The sequence below is a fragment of the Sminthopsis crassicaudata genome, chromosome 3 (genome assembly GCF_048593235.1).
Source record: "Sminthopsis crassicaudata isolate SCR6 chromosome 3, ASM4859323v1, whole genome shotgun sequence".
NCBI lineage: Eukaryota > Metazoa > Chordata > Mammalia > Dasyuromorphia > Dasyuridae > Sminthopsis > Sminthopsis crassicaudata.
Window position 1 is genome coordinate 426,623,805 of NC_133619.1, and position 20,562 is coordinate 426,644,366.

Genomic DNA, 20,562 nt, shown 5'->3' on the forward strand with positions numbered 1-20,562 from the left:
AAAAGCACAACTATTCTTCCAATCTCCCAAGTTTAAAAACGTAGTATTATCATCAACTTCTCAGTCTCTCTCACCCCATATATCTAATCAACTGCCAGTTTTGGCATTTCTACCTCCACAATTCTTCTTGTATCTAATCCCTTCTCTCTACTCAGATATCTACCAAGTTAATTCAAGTTATCATTACCATTATTACAATGGCTTCCTTCTTCAAGTCTCTACTCACTCTACCCCAACCTACAAATAGTTAATAAAGTAATTTTCCTCAAATACACATCTAATTATGTCACTCCTCTACCCAATAAATTCTAGTAGTTTCCTATAACTTTAGAATGAAATACAAATCTGTTTAGTTTTTAAAACCCTAGCACCAACCTTTTCAACACCACTGTAATTATTTCCTTTACAGTGCCCACCCACACCAGTTATCTTCTCATCTTGCTTTTTTCCTATTTCTCATATAAACCACTATTTCTCATCTTTAACTACACCTTCTAACTCTATGTCTTTAAATCAGCTTTCTCCCAAGCCAAGAATTTACCACATTTCTTCACTGCCTCACAGAATATTTCTTTTCCTTCAAATGCATCTCAAGAACTATTTTCTATATGAAGCCATTACAAATTCCCAAAGCTGCTAGTACTTTCCCTCTCCAACTACCTTGAATTTGACTTTACATTTATTCTTTTTATATTTATACATGAACTTAAATCCCCCATAATTCTTTGGGAACAGGCACTGTTTCATTCTTTATATTTATATATTGAACCTAGCCCAGTACCTGGCAGAGAGGTGGTACAGGATAAATGCCTATAGAGTATTCACCTTGAAGAAGACTTAAGGAAATGATAATGGCCTTCAAGTGTTTGAAAGGCTGTCAGGTGAAAGCATGAGTAAGTCTTTTACTGAGCCTAAGACAACAAAAGTAGGAACAAGATAGGTTGGGAATTGCAAAGGTAAGAATTTAAGCTTGCTATTGGGAAAAAAAAAAAAAATGACTACCTAAAATAGAGAAATCTTCAAAGTTTAGATGATAACATATTGGGTAAATTGTAATGAGGATTTTTTTTTTCCAGCAAAGGTTAGAACAAGATGGCAGCTGTAGTCTTTTCAAACTCAAATTCTATGATTTTCTGATCTGAAATCACAGGTCTTTCATTAGTGATATTCATTTAAAACAACATCATGATGATACTGAATATGAAAAAAATTTAGAGAATGAAAAAATATATTGAACAAAAGTTTCTATAAGAATCACGCCTTTAACTTATCCCCAATTGTCTCAGCAAAAATAATAATAATAATAAAATAAAAATAAATTGTATAACCATGGGGGGCAAAAAAGAATCACACCTTTATTTATAGAAAACAGGGAAGGTATTTTACTCTAAAATCAATCAAAATATGAAACTGCTGTATTAATACTAAAAAAAGCAATATTTAGCTATGCTCACAAGAAGGCCCAAAGTTAAAAGGCCATTACAACTTTTTAGAATAAATCAAAATCAAAGTTCAAATGAACAAGCAACTTCATTATTGCCCTGTCAACCATTCTGAAAACTATAATTACTTATACATAATCTAAAACCATTTACATAACTTTAAAAAAGTTTAATTGCTTCACTGATTCTACATCCTTTCAATCAGACTTTCTGGTACACATATGCTATGTTTTATAAGGCTAAAAATTAAGCGTACCTATTTAAAAACCACATTAAATTGGACAGTAATGTGTCACTCTTGATAAATCATAACAAAAACCCATCACAAGATCAAAATAGAGGGCCAAAGATGAATTCATTAAAATGACCTATTTTTAAAAATTCATTTGAAACAGCAGATAAAATTATTTCAAAATTAGGACTCCTGACCTCAAAGTCAAGCAGGCAGTCAAAAAACATTTAGTAAGCACCTATTATGTGCCAGGAATTATGCTATATACTAGAGGTACAAAAGGGGAGAAAGATAGTCCCTGACCTCAAGGAGCTCACAATCTACTAAACAAGACAACAAGAAAATAGATACAAACAAGTTATATATAAGATGAATAGGAAATCATTAAAGAGAAAGCACCACAACTTTGAGAAGTTGAGAAAGGCTTCCTATAGAAGATGCAATTTAGATAAGCTAAGATTTAAAGGTAAGATGAGGAGGGGAAAAAAACCTTCTAGGCATGAAGCAATCTGAGAAAATATCCAGAGAAAAGTTAAAAAGCTGGTTAGTATAATTCATCAATTTTTGAAACTACATAAACAGAAGTCAATACCTTCTCCATAATAACAGATCAAGGAAAATGAAAATGATCAAAATAGATTAAGCTGTCCTAAGAAATTGGCTAACTTCTAGATCATAAGTTAAATACAACAAAAACCTATAAAGTACATCTTTTATAAGGAAATACAATTACTACCTAACAAAAGATTTTTTTATATAATAAGTGAGTACAACCAGAATTGGTTCCATGTAGCTTCCTAAAAAAGTAAAGGATTTCCCCAACCCTATATTACTTTCTTCCCAAAATTAAGTAACCTCCATCAAAACTAGCATCAGAAGAGTTGACAATGCATTCCCAGCACAGCAGCATTCACTTACCATTTTGCCCTAGAAACAATGGTAGTTCCTGGTTTAGTTCCCAAACCACAAAGCACACTGAATTTGTAATGAAACTGTGGAAAAAGCACAGGATGTAGATAGAATCAGAGGAACTGGATTCTCTACCATTACTCCCTGTGTGAACTTGGAATGGTCATTTGACAGTTTGAAGTTCAGTCTCCTCATGAAGGAATTAAAGACTAAATTACCTCTGAGATCCCTTTCAACTCTAAATTTAACATCCTATTATTATCTAGACTAGTAATGTAAGCACCACCTGTAATATTTCATATAGGTAATGTGTTCCAAGTTCCAAGTAAATGAGATGGAAACTGCCAGATTGAAGGTGAATAACTGTCATAGAACCTCTTTACAATTGGTTAGCATCAGTTTTCTTATTATTAATAGTATACTTCTATAGCAGTCTGAAGCTTTCAAAGAGTTTCCCTCACAAAAACCTTAGGAAATAAGAGAATGGCAGTATAAATTATCCCCATCTTAAAGAAGTGAAGGAAAAAAAAAAAAAAAGCCCACAAAAAATAAAACTATGACTCAATAAGGTGAAATAATTTGTCCAAGGTCAAGCAGGAACAAAGTGTCAGAGCCAAAAATCAATCTCAGATCTGATTCAAACACAAGGCTCTTTCTATTGCATAATATATCATAACTTCACTTGAAGTTTTTTTCCCAAACATTACAAACTCAATTCAGAGATATTATCCAAGGATGCTCACCCTCCCTATTATGTGATATAGTTTTAGAAATGCTAGCAAGAGCCATAAAACAAAAGAATAAAGACAGATAAAAGAGAAGACTAAACTATCCTTGTTTGCTAATTTTACAATGGTTAACTCAGACAACACTAGAGAATCAGCAAAGAAACAAGACAATTGCTTCAGCAAAGTTATAGACTATGAAATCATCAAAAATCAACAGCATTTCTAAATAATAACAAAATATATGAAGCAACAATAGAGAAATTCCTTTCTATGCATATCTTGTGACTAATCTCCCAAAGCACACTAAAGACTTGTATGAATTAAATTATTTAGTACTCCTTAAAGAGATAAAGAATAACTGAAAACAACTGAAGGAATGGTTGGTACTCATTGCTAGGTCATTCCAATATAATAAAAATGACACTAACAAAATTAACCTACACTTTTATTGCTCTACTAATCAAATTACCACGGGGTTACTTTCCAGAGCTTTATAAAATAACAAAATTCATTTGAAAAAACAAAAGAGTTAGAATATCAAAAGAATATCAAAGGAAGTAATGAGAAGGAGAGAAGGAGAGAAAAGTACTTCCAGACAGTCAACAAACCATTAGGTACTGGTTAAAGAATAGAGGGATAGATCAATGATAGACAAAGGAGATTCAGAACCAACAAAAGTAATCCAAATCATTCATGAAAAAAAAAAAAAATACACACTATAACATACCCCAAAAGTGATCAGTTAACTTCTTTTTAAAGACAACTCATGACATTTTGGGCCAGTTCTAACTGTTGGGAATTGTATCCTTAAAACAAGCCTAAATTTTTCTCTCTGTATCTTCCACCCATTGTTCTGCTTCTTCCTTCTGGGGCAAAACAAAATTAGTCTATTCCACACTTTCTGCATAACAGACCCTCAAATACTTGAAAACAGCTATCATGTCTTTTCAGGCTCTCTTTCTCCCCCCAAAATATTCAAGTCCCTTCAATCAATCCTCAAATAGTAGGGACTTAAAAGTCCTTCACCACCCCAGTTTATGAACATTATTCTTTATGGTACCCAACACTAATAATACTCTAGATGTGGTCTGTCTAGGACACAGTATATAGACACTATCAGATTTTTTTCTAGAAGCTACAGTGCTGTTAAAGCAGGCCAAAAAAAAATCACACATCTTTTTTTTTAATTGCCCCATCATATTATTAAATTAGATTAAGCTTGTAGTCCATTAAAATCTCTAGATTTTTTTTTTCAGATATAACCCTGTCTTCAGAAGATGGTTGATGAAATATCTCTCAAGGAGATGAGAGACATGAGACTACAAAAAGAGAAGAAACTTATGCTATCAGATGTGGTAAATGTGTTCATCTGAATTTTATTTTGCTCAGTTGTATTTTTTAATAGGGAGAGTTCTATTGGGGGGTGAGAAGTCTACTTTCCCCCCCCCCCCCCTTTTTCTGAGGCTGGAGTTAAGTGACTTGCCCAAGGTCACACAGCTAGGAAGTGTTAAGTGTCTGAGACCAGATTTGAACTTGGGTCCTCCTGAATTCAGGGCTGGTGCTCTATCCACTGAGCCACCTAACTGCTCTACTTTTTTTAAAGCACCAATAAAACTTTTTAAAATCAGATTACCAGGAAAAGAACCCCAAAAGTGTTGAGAATCCAAATGGCCTATTGAAGCAATTCTAATGCTTAGAAGCAGCAGTTATGACATCAGGAATAGTCGAAATTAAAAGTAAACTAACATCTAAGAAAAGTGCCTCAGAGAGGACAAAAAAGTTCTACAGATTAGAAGGCAAATAACCACTTTTTATCCCTCAGTAAAGGGGGATTATACCTATACCTAAGGGTGAAATAATTTCTAGATTATCCCAAAGGCTTCTTTATCCAGAAAATATTCCTCAGCAATAATAACAAATTCTACTGTAACTGAAATAAGATTAACAAAAATTTTCTATTTCAATTATAATATATAACCACTATTGTGTCAAAATGGAATCCTTAAAATATTGATGAATATTACCTTAAAGTGATGTCCAAAGTTCTACCTTCTACACCTTCTAACCAAACTTACTAAATTATATGGAAGATTTTTCACTTATACTAATTTAGAGGAGGTGGGAAATCTGGTTCTTCCAAATCTATTATCAATTTATCCACTCCTTAAGATTCTAGTTCCTTAGTCCCTCCAAACTTCTCTCAGTTCAATACAATCCCCACCCCTTCCTAAGCCAAAAATGTATAAAATGTTTCCTCTTTTTAAACTATTCTTCTTCACCTATACCTTTATATCTTTCTCACAATTTTTGAGGGGCAAGTCTTGTGATTAAGTTCATAACTGAAACAGCAGTGGCTCTTAAGTGGCTGATTTAGCTTTGTTTATTTTATTACAGTTCTTATATTTTCAGAGATAGCTGGTAGCTAAGAGATCCTACACAAGCTATTGTGCTGGAAAGAAATCTCTCAGCATTAGTTTACTTTTAATGACTTTTGATTTTGAATTTCCATTAAAAGAAAATAAAATTATTTTCATATTTAATTGGAAATAGAGGACTGAGTTGCTTTTAAATCTAATATAATATAATACAGTAATATCTGAACTATCTCCTAATAAGCTGCTGAGCCTATTTCAAACTTCAAACCCTTTAGAGTCATAGAATCATAGAGATCTTACCAACAATTCTGCTTCTCTACTGAATTTACCAGTTCAGTGTAGAGTGATACATTTCATCTTCATTCTATCCCAGATCCTAAGATGATCTTACCCTAACTCCAATCCAAACCTCTCAGTAACAGCTTCAAATTCTATTAAATATCTTGCCAAGTCCTAATCTATCTAGTCACCCATATATATACAGGTCCAATAACTGACATCAACCACTTACACTCTATAATCCTTAGAAGTGTGTATATTTACTAGGTAGAGGATGCTCAATCCTCACCCCAGGCATCTCCCAGATTAATAGGATTTAAAACTAGAAGGAACATTTCAGATAATCAAGTCCAACCCCATTAATTTATAGATAAGGAAGCTAAGGCTCAGCAAAGTATGACCAAGACCATATTGGAAGTAAAAGAATTTCTATCAAAAATCCCCCAAATCCTAAAGCAAGTATCTTTCCAACATACTACCCTATTCTCCATTCTCTTAACATTCCCTGAATTCTTTAATGCTTACTTAGTTCCTTTGGGCTTAAGACCTTTTGTTAAACCAGAAACTTCTTCCAAATTCTTATGCAGTCCTCATTAGTCTACCTCAAAAATCTGAATATCAATTGTAAGATCACCAATCTCCATGAATGTTTTTTTTTCAAATACAGATTTCAACACAACCAAAGAGAATATCATTATTTTGCTAAATCATGAAATTTCATGGATTTATGAAATTTTAGAGCTAGAAAGAAAATTGAAAATCATCTCTTCATGTTATAGATAAAAAACCTGAGGCTCAGAGAGGATAAACTGTTTTGCCCAAAATAACAATGCTGGTTAATAATAGGGTAAGGATGAGAATTCATGACTCCTAACTCTTAATGCAAAGTTCTTTCTAGTATGTCAAATATTTCTTCATATAGTTCAAAAGTCATCCCACTCCCCTAAAAAAAGTATATTATATATATATATATATATATATATATATATATATATATGTATGAATTAACACTAATAAACAAAAATTGCTGTTTACCTTTGCTTATACAGGTAAAAAAGAATTTCAATTCCAAAAAAATAAATAAAATATTGTGTCAAATAAATACTGATTTCAACATATATATAAACATGGGACAAAAGGAAATTACCTAAAAAGGTCCATATCCTTTTGTACTACGCTAAAAAGGAACACTTTATTTGTAAAACATGAACAAAGTTTGGAAAGTAAAAGAAAAAAATGAGATAACATCACTATTCTTTAAATCAAGAAATAAAATCAACCTTTTATGATAAGGACGACATTTACCTGTTCCTGGAGAAGCTGGCATAACTCCAACCAAGGGACTTTGCATTACTGAAATGTTGGGCTGCATTAAAAGATAAGTAGGTAAGTTAAGGGACAAGTTGTTTTTTTTTTTTTTTAATATAATCTAAAACAAGTTCTGAATATTTTACTTCAAAAAGGTAGTATTTCTATTACAAGCCTATAAAAAGATAAATCAGAATATTCACATCTAGTATACCATGAATATGTTTCTCCAGGAGAGAACCATGAGGCATAGTAAATGGCAAGCACTGAATATTATAAACATTAAATTGATTATGCTGAGAGGAAAAGCCTGGTTACCAATTCCAGTCATTGGTCTGTCTATAAACTAACCATGAGCTAATTTGAGCAAAGATCAAACATTAGCATTAAATTAAATAAGAAAACACTGTAAGCAATTACAGTTGTTTTAACCTGACCTTTCCAAATAATAAGCAGATTCTGAAAAAAACAAATGGAAAATATCAAGCTTAATTATCTGTTTAATTAATGTAATGAGGCCAAAAGAGCCCAGAAACTGTCTTAGCCAGCAAACACTTTGTCTTGATAAGCAAAAGGATAGCAAAAAAAAGATAGGTAACATGGGCTTAGAATACAAATTTATTAGTAGACTTCTGGCCAAGATGGCGACGTGGAGGCAGATAGCTGCTTGAGCTCCACGTTTTCTCTCAGGACTTACTTCATTTCAAGCCTCGGAGTTAATGCTTGACCAGAAAAGAAACCCACAAATAATCACTAACAGAAGACATCCTTGAAATTTGCCAGAAAAGGTCTGTGTTTGCTCGGGAGAGGGGACGAACATACTGGGTGCAAACTGAGGGCAGGCATCGAGAGCAAGACAGGCAGCTCACACAGCTCAAACCAGAGGGGGGAAGGTACAATCTCTTCTGTTTCTGCAAAAAGACTTTTATCCCAGTGTGGATACTCCATCTTGGCAGCAAGCCAGGAGCAGCAGAGAAGGTGTAATTACTGGAGGTGAAGAATAAAACCCTGGAAAGCCAGCGTCTCTGGGGACCCGGCCACCCGGAGTGACTCAGTGCCTTCTCAGAGGCTCAGAGCGCAGATGCAGCACAGCCATTACTGTCCTGTTAGTGCCTAGCTGCTGTCTCCCTCAGTCTGTAGAGAAAGCCCAGTAACATCATCCAGCCCCATCCCCCCCCCAGAAACAGACCAATTGTTTTTCTTGTCAATTTGTTTTCTTCCATTCCTGCTCTGACAAAATGAACAAAAAATTCAAAAGGGCTCTAACCATTGACAGCTTCTGTATGAGAGACAGCAGACTTCAAATACCGAGGACACTAAAAGCAGATTGTCTCCAGAGGAATCCCCTAAGGGTAGCTACTCCTCAATACAAAAGAATCTCATAGAGGAAATCAAAAAGGCTCTCACAAGAGAGCTGGAAGAGAAATGGGAAAAGGAAAGGGAAGCTTGGCAAGAGAGCCTGGGGAAGTCATCCCACTTATTTAAAGATAGAGTGGATAAAGAAAACAAATCATTGAGAAATAAAATTAGTGAATTAGAAAAAGTAAACAACTTCAAGGAAAACAGGATTAGTGAGCTGGAAAAAGAAAACAGCTCTCTAAAAAATAAAATGGATGAAATGGGAAAAAATTCCATAGAAGAAAAAAACTCACTTAAAAACTCAATTGGACAATTACAAAAAGATATTTTAAAAGTGAGTGAAGAAAATACATCATTGAAAATTAGACTCAAACAAGTAGAAATGAATGACTCAAGGAGAAACCAAGAAGTAGTCAAGCAAAACCAGAAATTTTTTAGTAAAACACTTCAGAAGAAGATGGTAGAAGATTATAACCATTATTACCTCTTAAAATCATAAAAAATAAAAATTATCCCAGAAAGCATGTTCCATGTGGGCTACATAATCCTAAGGACATTTAGATATCAAACTGGCAAGGGGAAAACAAATAAAACAGAAATCCAACAAATTTATCAGCATTTCTATAACTACTTTCATATATGATGACACAGTGGGAAAAACAACATATTTGATTCTCAGCACCTAAGTTCTTGAAGTGAAACTGGTATGAGGACTGGCAAGTACATATCAAGGAAACAGATGCTGAATATTAACAAATTTGAAAATACTTAAGTTCTCTCAAAGGGTGAAAAGAATGAAAAAAATTAAAGACTGCCAAAAATGACAATTAAGGTCAGTTAATAACTAGTCCATATGCCTACTTTAATACCTTTACAAAATCTTTATGAAAATAATTTCCTTAGTAGACAGATTACTGAAGTGCTCACAAAATAACAAATTTATAAAAAAGGGTTCAGTGGCACATCTAAATAATTAATTGGTCCCAGATGGACAATATTGTAAAAGAACAGTAATCATTCTTTTTTTTCCTAGTTTCTCTTTTTCTTTCATCCACTCATTCATTCAACAAGAAAAAAAATTAAAGTCCCTACCCTCAAAATACTAATGTTGAATTGGATGGAAACAAATACACAGAGAACTGAATACAAAATAATTTTGCAAACTAATATCAAATATCAGCACTCCATCCACTACTTAATAGAAATAGAAACAAGAAGGTAGTAGTAAAACTTTTCTGAAGATATTTTCTTTCCTTGAAAGAGCCAGTTTCCATCTCCATGATTAAAGGCTTAAGTATTATAACCCTCAGTAAATATAAAGATATGATGAACTGATAATACTGAAACTAAATTTTGTCTAGTAAAGAAACTAAGCCCAGGGGCAGCTAGGTGGTGCAGTGGATAGAGTACTAGCCCTGAATTCAGGAGGACCCGAGTTCAAATCTGGTCTCAGACACTTAACACTTCCTAGCTGGGTGACCCTGGGCAAGTCACTTAACCCCAGCCACAGAAGAAAAAAAAAGAAAGAAAGAAAGAAACTAAGCCCAGTAAAAACTTTGCAAAGTCAATCTGTAATTCACAAATCAAAATTTGACAGACTACAATCCCCACGAATGCAGCTCAATTTAGTAAATTAGGCTAGTAATCCTGGGAAAAGATATACAAGTACCTTAAGCTCTCTTGTAGAGATATTTAATTTGTTTATGCAGAAATGAAACAAATGTTTTCCAAGTCAGAATAAAATAAGAGACAAGCTCAAACTAAGAGCCTATCAAACAGATTCAATCTGAATTATTTACAGAATGCTCCCAAGAAATTATACTGTTCATTTCTGTATTTGAATATCTTTTGAGTCATCCTTTAGTCATCAGACAAAACTGGAACATAATTGAAGTTCATCCAGTGAAAGAAGCACAGAATCTAAAAATTTGAAGAGATCTCAGAGATTACCTAGTCCTATAAGAATCATTCCTCAATAGCTAACTAACTAGTCAATGATTAAGAATAGGTAATATTCAGAGGAAGAAATATTCCAAATGACAAGTTGCTCCCATATCACTTATAATTAAATAAATTGATTCCCAAGTGCCCTTTCACATCCAGTAGACTGACAACGATGATGAAAAAAGGAAAATTACAATTTTTGGAGAAAATGCAGGCTATGCAGACTAATTCATTATTAATGGAGCTGTAAATTGGTCCAGGCATTCTAGAAATCAATTTAAAGCTAACTCACTAACTAAACATCACAAAACATTGCTAAGTTGTGCAAAATCTTTTTCCTAGCTACTAGACCTATACCCCCAGGATCAAAGAAAGACAAAAAGGATTCATGTATACAAAAATATTCATAGTAGCTCTTTTTGTTGTCACAAAGAACTTGAAACCAACAAGGTATCAACAAACTGGGGAATGGCTGAACAAATTATGTTAGGTGAATATAACAAGATGCTACTGTTATATAAGAAATTACCAAAGGAATCATTTCATAGGAACTTAGGAAGACTTGTATGAACTGGTTCTGTATGAAATAATTAGAAAAAAAAATTGAGATACAGCTTTTGAAAGATAAACAACTATAAAATATTTAATTAATCAATAAATATTTATTAAGCATCTACTATATAATCTGCTAAGGACTAAAAACTCTAATCAATAAAAAGATCTCTACAATTCCAGGGAACTGATGATGTTTATATTCATTTCCTGACAGAGAGGTGATTAAACTAAAGATTGCAGAACAAGAGAGATTTTTGAACATGGACAATATGGGAATTTGTTTTGCTTAACTATATATTAACTAAATATATATGCATGTTATTTTCTTTTTATTCCCCCTTCAGGGGATGGGGAAACAAGGGAGAGAAAATGAATATTAATTGAAAAAAATGCCCTATAGACCATTTAAAATTTATAAAATGCTGCCAAAATAATCCTATACATCGGATACTGTATTATTATCTCTACCTTACACATAAGAAAATTATGGTTCATAGAGGTTAAATGACTTGTCCAGTGTCACACAAAAGAAACCTCTGCTGAGTCAAAGTCCAGCATTCTTTACACAATGCCATGGTGGAAGTCTCCAAATACTTTATACTTCTGAATTATATTTTTTTAAGGCACCATGACACAATGACAAGAGCACTGATTCTGGATTCAAAGGATCCAGGTTCAAATCCAACCTTTCAAGCTTTTGTTATGTAACCTTGGAAAAATTATAATTTTCCTTCCTTGGACCTCAGTATTCTTATCTTCAAAATGAAGGTGTTGGACTTGATGGCCTTACTATTCCCTTCCAATTTTAGATATATGATCCAATGATGTATACAGCTACCATCTCCCCTAAGGAGAGTGAAATCAAGTCAATAAATAATTGTTAAGGGCTTACTATGTATATGCCAGGCATATACATTTTGTGCTAATTTCTGAGGACACAAAGAAAAGTAGTCCCTGACTTCAAGGAGCTCACAATCTAATAGGAAGACTTGGCATGGAAACTATAACTAACAAAATACATACAGGAAAAATTAGAGATAATCTCAGAGAAAAGGTACTAGAATTAAGGAGGACCAGAAAGGTTTTGGTTTTTGTTTTGTTTTGTTTTGCAAAAGTAAAACTTCAGGGAAGCTAAGAGAGATGAGGAAACATAAGAGATATGGAAAAGAGTCAATTAGGAAAATAGAATGTCCTGTTCTGTTTAAGGAATAAGAAGGTCACTAGAATGGGGGACAATGAGTGGAAGGAAGTATAGAAAGATAGTAAGGAGACAGATTATAAAGGACTTTAAAAACCAAACAGAAGATCATATATTTAATAGTATAAAAGAGTCACTGGAATTGAATGAATAGGACAGTAAAACATTCAGATTTGTGGTTAGGGAAGATCATTTTTTAGAGGAGTGGGAAGACACTTGAGGTAGGGAGCCCAACTAGCTGCCTTTTAATACTACAAGTGTGGAATTTATGGCTGACATCAAAAAAGAAAAGGGAGTAATTATGAACAACATTATGAAAACAGAATCAATAGGACTTGACAAATGATTAGATAAGGAAGATATCTAAATCAGGGTGACCAGGCCTTCATCAGTAATAAGGAAGTTAGGAAAAAAGAAAGCTTTGTAGGGAAAGATAATGATATTCATTATCATTGAATGATGATATTCATTTATTCATTCATTCAATTTTGAGCTTATTGAATTTAAGATTTCTATAGGGACAGCAAATTCTAAATAATTCCTGAGGTAGCCAAAGATGCAAGACTGGAGATTAGGTGAAAGTTTAGAGCTAAACAAATAGATCTGAGAATTTTCTGAGATCTGAGAATAGAAATGTTAATTAAATCCATGGGAGCAGATAGAAACATTTTGAAAGAAGGGACTATGTGCATTCTTCTAACCTGAACCTAAGACACAATGTTCTCCATACAGTAGGCAAGGAAATATGATGTTAAATTAGTAGCAATTCAAATGATATAGCATTTTCATGTAGATTATCATTAGATAAAGAAAATTCATTTGTATTTGTTGAATACTTAATAGGTTTAGCACTGTTTCACTTCAGCAAAATGCAAAAGATATTTTAAAAGTTTTACAATATTCATATAAAAATATGCTTTTCAAATAACTCTTGATTTTATTAAGAATTTTTTAGCTAATATATTCATGTTTCAGAACCATTACACTCAATCCTTTATAGCATTGATCACCTAATGTAAATACTACCCCTACCTGTCTTCTTGAAGTTAAAGGTGTTGATCCAAGTCCTGGGCTGGAAATTTCATCATAGATACTTCTAACTGGTGGAGCACCACTTTTATCTTTATGAGATGGTACAACTGGTTGAGGGGGAGATCCACCTACAATACATTTAAGCAAGAAATGGTATGACAAGAATTGTTAAGTACACATATCCCTTCCATAACACAACTTTCCCTATTTAGGTTTCAATAATGTGTGGGCTGTCGTAAGAAGTTACTGTAAATTAATTTATTGGACCTAGGATATACTATAAGATATTTAATATGTATGGGAATGCCTGCCATCTAGGGGAGGGGGTGGAGGGAAGGAGGGGAAAAATTCAGAACAGAAGGGAGTACAAGAGATAATGTTGTAAAAAAAAAAAAAAAAAAATTACCTATGCATATGTACTGTCAAAGACAATGTTATAATTATAAAAATTAATAAAAAAAATTCAGAGAAAAAAAATTAATTTATTGGGATTTTCCAAACAGAAATTTTACTTAACATTGACCTACATATAGCCTGAGATCAAATACTTAACTCTAATTCTATAGGTACTATTTAAATACCACATAAAAGTACAAATGTACATCTCTACAAATTAAAACTGCACCAGGCCTATAAAGGATATTTATCAGCTCACAAGGCAATTCTTTTGCAAATATCAAATTCCACAGAAACATAGAAGTTATTTTCTTTAAAGGATTTGCTTAACATCATGCTACATTTAAATAGAAAGTATTATACTTAAAGCTGTGAACTCTTCATAAATGTCATTGCCTTAAGTTTGTAGAATAGCTTATTTCACCAATATCCAGATTAAGTCTGGTTAAAAATGGAATGCACATCAGATGTTCAAATTATACTAATTTTTGTTTGGTATTTCCATTCTCAGCTATTAAACCAAGATATTTAAATTGATATTCATGTTGACATTGACATTAATGTTATTTATGTACATTTTTAATGAGTAGTTTGTTCCATTACAGTAGTGTTTGTAATAATTTAGCATTCAATTTTATCTGCACAATCTCGGGATTTAGAAATAAAAATAATCTTTTAAAAAAAAGTAATAAATGTTTAGAATGGAGAAAGGAAAAATCCAACTACAATCCAGTTTGTAAAGAAGCAGAGTGACACAATTCAATGTAGCATAAAAGCCTCAGAACCAGGCAGATCAGGATTAATATCCAATATTTCCTCCAATATATCCATATTAACCCTAGGCAAATCACCCTAATCTTTCAAATACTTGTTAAATACTTTTTAAGGGAAGTTACTCAGCACTCCCCACCCACAGTTTTCCAGTCTTTTCCCAGCAAGATACTGTGGAGAAAACATAGGTTTAGAGGCCAGATCCTAGTAAACCAGAATCAGCTTCGCTCTGTACAAGCTATGTAAATTTAAGCTTTACAACATTATTAGTTGAATTGGGGATTAGATTAGATAATGTCTTTAATATTATTAAAATGCTCCTTATAAATATAATTTTTCAAAACTGTGACAATCATATTATAATTATTCTTAAAATTAATAAATTACCAACCTGCAACTAAAGGAGATCTCATTTCCATAACACCCACACAAGGGCCACTGAAAGATCGAGGTTGTGGAGTCACTGGAGCTGGCAAATCTCCCATTAAAAAGCCAGGTAAGAATTGTGCATTCACTCCTGGCTTTGGAGAAGTAGGTGAACCCAGCATCATTGGTTCAGCTCCTAAATGTTACATAAAAACAAAATTAACAAAATATATCCTGTCATTCCCACAAATGACCAAAGAATTTTTGAGAATTTAACCAAATTTTGGAATAAATGTTTATTTTTAAAATTATATAAAAAATTTAAGCTTTATGAAACAGGTGCAATTGAACTATTGATAACTTCAAAGTCTTTGATATACTCTGAATCTAAGGAAACAATATTCCCTTACTAAATAAAAATAGTATTTAAGTAACTATCTAATAGAATTATTTGGTTTTTGCTGTAAGGGTCAGCATTCCACCTATTACAACAATCAATATGGATGATATTATAATATGTATATGCAAACCCCTAGCAATCTTATATTTCTTCTACCTACAATTTCCCCCATACATATAAAATACCTCTTCATATGTGTATAGTGATTGTGTTTTCATCAATATTTCACCTGGCAAGATAAACACAAAACATACTAAAAACAAGTGTCAATTGTTTGCCAATATTTTAATGGTGTACATGTTCAACTGCAACCATTTTCTACCTTAAAACAGAATAAAACAGCATAATTTTAGCAAAATTATAGAAAAGATCCAAGTTTTAAAATAATTAAATCAATTTTTGTAACATTCTATCTTAATAAAAGATATTCCTTCCATCTTTTTACTGTCTCACTCACTACTGGTACTTAAATGTTTGCTAAATGAATAATGTTACATAAAGAGTTAAGGGACAACTCACTCCTGACCAAAATATTGTACTTTAGGTAGATTTATCTAATTAAAGAGACAAATCAGTAATGCTAAGAACAGCGAGGAGTATCTGAAAAGAGAACTAATTTTTGTATCAAAATAAGGTTAGGAATTTTTCAGTTCCTAAAATGTTAAGAAAAATGTAAATAAATACATATGGTTTAGTTTTTAAAAGTGCCATGTACACATATGACATTATCATACACACACAAAATATATACTCATACACACATATATAAAGAGATAAGACTTTCAAGAATTATAGAGACAAGCTTGTATTAAAAATGTATTCTTTGTGTCCTAAAGTTTTCCTCTAATGTCTCATAATGGCATGGAGATAATACTAATACCTACATGTGTAGGCATATCTATATAACAAGTTCTCAAAAGCAATTATGTAGACAGATATATAGAGCATATATTAAACATCCATAGGTGTGAAGTACTGTGCTAAACTCTGAGGACCCTATATAAGCAAGATAGTTCCTGTCTTCAAAGAGCTTACATTCTTAAGAAAGACCATGTTATCTTATTATTTGCCTTCTCAATGGCTAAGGAAAGAGCTGGCAGAAGGAAGAGAATTTGAATTTAAAGTATTTTTTTTTATGTTTAAAAAAAATAGATTAGAAAAAAATTTGTGACATTTAATGAAAGTAGGGAAAATAAAAAGGGATTATGCATTAAAAAATGAGATGGAGGCCTGATTGCCAAGAAGTTGAAGCTTAATAAAGTTCACCTATAAGAGCTATGTTACTAAAGCCCATGTTCCAGCAGTTTCTACCACATTGAAAACTTCACATTTATGCCAAGTACATATCTATATCTAAGGATGAAGAACTCATCACTAGAAGGCTAGCCAACCTGGTGATCAATTAGTGATCAATTTTTTAAGCCAAGCACACATTCATTCATGAAAGGAAAAAGAAAAAAATGGCCTTTGGTTCCATTCTCCTTCTATAATCACAGTGGCAATTATAGAAAAGGGGGGAAAGGGAAGCATTCTGGAAAGCTGTCCAGTAGATAAGTAAATTTAAAGCTATCCAGAATTCCCTCAGAAACAGAATAAATTTGTACCTCAGGGTGATAACAGACTAGTTAAAAAAAATTTATATGTGTGTGTGTGTGTGTGTGTGTGTGTGTGTGGTGTGTGTGTATGTCAAGACTTGGGGAAGAACAGGGTCCTCTGAACACAACCCAAAAAGATCTAAAGATCCCAGGTCAGGGATTAACCAGAATGAAGTACAAACACCTCTAGGCTAGCTTTGCAAAAACAACAAATGGGGAACCCTAGGGCTAGCTAGGTTTGGCTGAAGCCTCAAGAGGAACCACAGAAACGTTCACCTCCCAGATAGAGTGTGGAGGGGGGTGGGGGGGAAGGTAGAAGGAGTCTGAGTCTGCAAAACTAGTGAACCACGACCAACCTGGCCCAAATGTGCTCAGAGACAAAGCCCTGGATAAGAACCAGCACACCCACTGAGTGCAGAACCAGGAGGGCAGGGACGTCCACTGCAGGCTGCTGACCTTTGCAGGAGGGGGAAGGCTCTTGGTTTGGGGTTCCAGGTCAGAAGGGAAAGCTGAAGTGAGGCTAGAGGCACCATCCCTTCACCTCATGAGTAGAGGTACTCACACTAATACTTCTCATTTAAAAAAAAAAAAAAAAAAAAAGCAACTGGCAAAGAAAGAGAACTCAACCATAGAAATTTACTATGGAAACAGGTCAGAATAGGCTTCATCTTCACAGGAGGAAAATGAAATTTAAAAAGCTTCTTCTACTCCAAAGAATAATATTAAATGGTTCCCTGCCCAGAGAGAATTTATTTAAAAAAAAAAAAAAATTCAAAAAAAGAATTTAAAATCAAATGAGAGACACTGAGGAAAAGCTAAAAAAAATAAAAAATAAAACCATCCAAGAAAAACTAAATTATGAAAAAAAAAAAAAAAAAAAAAAGTTGAGTAACTGGAAAAGGGGATATAGACTCTTAAAAGACAAAATTAACTATTTGAAAACTACGAAGAAATAACAAAATGGAATATAATGAATGAAAAAATATATCAGAATGGGAAACATATAAGAAAAACAACAGATCTGGAAGACAGAGGAGAAAATATAATAATTGAACTACCTGAAAAGCTGTGATCAAAAACAGAACCTTGATACAACAATGCAAGAAATTCTCCAAGATAACTGTCTTGGAGTGACAGAACAAAAAGAAACAATAGAAATAGAAAAAAATCCACCAATTAAACTCCCTTAAAGAGATCCTTTGTGGAAAACACATAGAAATATTGCCAAATTTCAAAATTCAGGGTCTAAAAGAAAATTCTGCAAAAAACAAGAAAAGAAAAATTCAAATATGCTGGAGTTACAATTAGAATTGTACAGGACTTATCAGAAATCATAATAAAAGATCACGGGTCCTTACATGGAATATATCAGCAATCAAAAGAACTAGGCCTGCAGTGAAAAAATATCATATCCAGAAAAATTATCTCTAATTTTAAATGAAAAAATGGACATTCAACAAACTTGCAGATTTGAAGGGTTTTCTTTCAACCAAACCTGAACTCAATAGAAAATTTAACATATAAGAGCCAATATCCAAAATTAATTCAAGGAACTGAACATGAACTGAACATATTGTTTTTCATATGGAAATGTATACCATATGTTTAACACTGATATCAGCAATTTGGTAGTTCAAAAGAAAGATTTATACAAATAAGGTGCAGAGAAAGAATGGTCACAGAGGCATTTGAGGAAGAAGGAGAAGGGCTTGTAGTTCTGAAAACTTCCATTAAGAAATGGTCTAAATAGGCAATACTACATTATATACCATGAGATATAGCACCCTCCAAAGTCTATAATGAAATAAGGGAGGGATTGGTAGAGTAGAGCTTAAAGGCTGAGAGAAGACAACAAGAGAGGGATTCATGGGTAAGGGTAGGTTAAATTGTAGTAAGGCAAGTTAAGGAGCAAAATTAAAGTAGAAGAGTTAGCAGGGATAGGAAAGAAGAGATATACACAAACATTATAACAAAGATCAGGAGTCCAATTTATTAGGGGAAAAAAATACAGACTAGGAATCACTGATCTTTACACAAAGTCAAACTTAAAGATTCAATCAAGACAGATCTATATTATGTCAGTTGTATTAATATTGTTTTAAATGCATATTTATATATACATACATGCATATATATGTGTGTGTATGTGTGGATAGGTGACAGGATATGTATATATGTGTGTATTTAAATATATTTATCTATTTAAATATATTTGTGCTTAACTATAGCCTGCTGGGGGAGGGAGAGGTGGATGAAAAAGTAAAAAAAGAATAAAGTTTAAAAAGTGCAAAGAAAAGATGGACATTCTAGAATATAATTTGTTCTACTGTTATATATCCTTTCTTGAAATGGAAATTTATTATATATTTTTAATCCTCCCTGATGTTCAATTGACAAGCACATTTAAAAAAAAAAAAAAAGTGGGGGGGGCCAAAAGATACTTTAAAAAAAAAATCACAATTTTGACACAATCTATAAACTGTAACTTACTTAATATCATTCAATAGTTCACTATTTTTCTCTCCATCTCAACTCCTCCATGTACATTTTTTATTTAAGAGGAATGCTAAGGTTCCCTCAAATATCCTAACCTCCCAGTTTCTCAATGTCCTCAAAACTCTCCCATTCTACCTCAGCTACTACCATTACTCATAAATGTTTAACTTCCTTGATCAAAAAATTCATGTACCTCCTACCAATTATAAATCTCCCTATGTTTCACTTTCCCCTTTCATCTTCCCTCCTCCCAAAACCTATTCTTTATTCTCATCATTTCAGTCCCTCCAAGCCTCAGATTCTTATAAATGCTTGGATACCTCTTTCCTCTCTTTCCCAACAATGACACCAGAGCTAATAAGTTCAGTATCACACTACTTTCAAACCTCTTTCCCCCTTATTCTATTTCCTGTCCTCAAGCTCCTACCATCATTCCTCACACTCATAAAACATCAAGAAAACAATGAAAGGAAAATCAGTTTAAAGAAAACTTAACTAAAAAATATAACTTAGCAAAGTTATCCCAAGGGTGGATTTAAGCTTTTTGGCAGGAAAAAAAAGGAATATTAAGGGAAAAAAAAAATTAATAAATTATTTTCACCATCCCTAATTAAGACACTTCATTTTTCAACTCAGAACTTTTTTTCTAGTTTTCCCCCATGCCAAGAATGCTTTATTTCTATGGCCTTACTTCCCTGGCTTCTTCTAAATCACAGATGAAATCTCATAATCTACAGGAAGCCTTTCCCAGTCTCTCTTAACTCTAATGCCTTCCCTCTGATGATATTTCCCATTTATCATATATTGGCTTAATTGTGCTTTTTTCCTTTTTTGCATGGTGTCTTCCCCCATTGCATTGGGAGCCCCTTGAGAAGAGGGAAATGATTGTCTTTTGACTTTCTTTGTAGCACAACACTTAGTCATGTACCTGGCACATAAGAGTCCACCAAGTATAGTCAAGCAACCACATATGGACTCTCAGTCCAAGATATGCTTACTAAGTTAGTAGAAATGGCATTAAAGAAAACAAAGAAACAAAAAAAGTGGCAGGACTGTAAAAACTGTATACAAAGAGGACTGTGCTATAGGTGGTAATTTTCAGGATGAGATTCTCAAGAAATCTGAAGTGACCAAAAAAAAAAAAAGTATAGGTTAAAAAAAAATTAAATTAAATTTT

General features: G+C 33.0%; 1 protein-coding gene across 2 annotated transcripts in view; it reads right to left on the reverse strand.

Moving 5' to 3' along the window:
- The window catches only part of NUP35 (nucleoporin 35), a 58,128-nt gene that overhangs the window by 26,124 nt on the left and 11,442 nt on the right, over window positions 1-20,562 (reverse strand). For both annotated transcript variants that reach the window (XM_074302927.1, XM_074302928.1), the window contains exons 2-4: window positions 14,920-15,090; window positions 13,362-13,489; window positions 7,271-7,331 (exon numbers count right to left, since the gene is read on the reverse strand). In XM_074302927.1, the coding sequence (XP_074159028.1) occupies window positions 7,271-7,331; window positions 13,362-13,489; window positions 14,920-15,090 (360 nt within the window). The remainder of the gene's footprint in view (window positions 1-7,270; window positions 7,332-13,361; window positions 13,490-14,919; window positions 15,091-20,562) is intronic.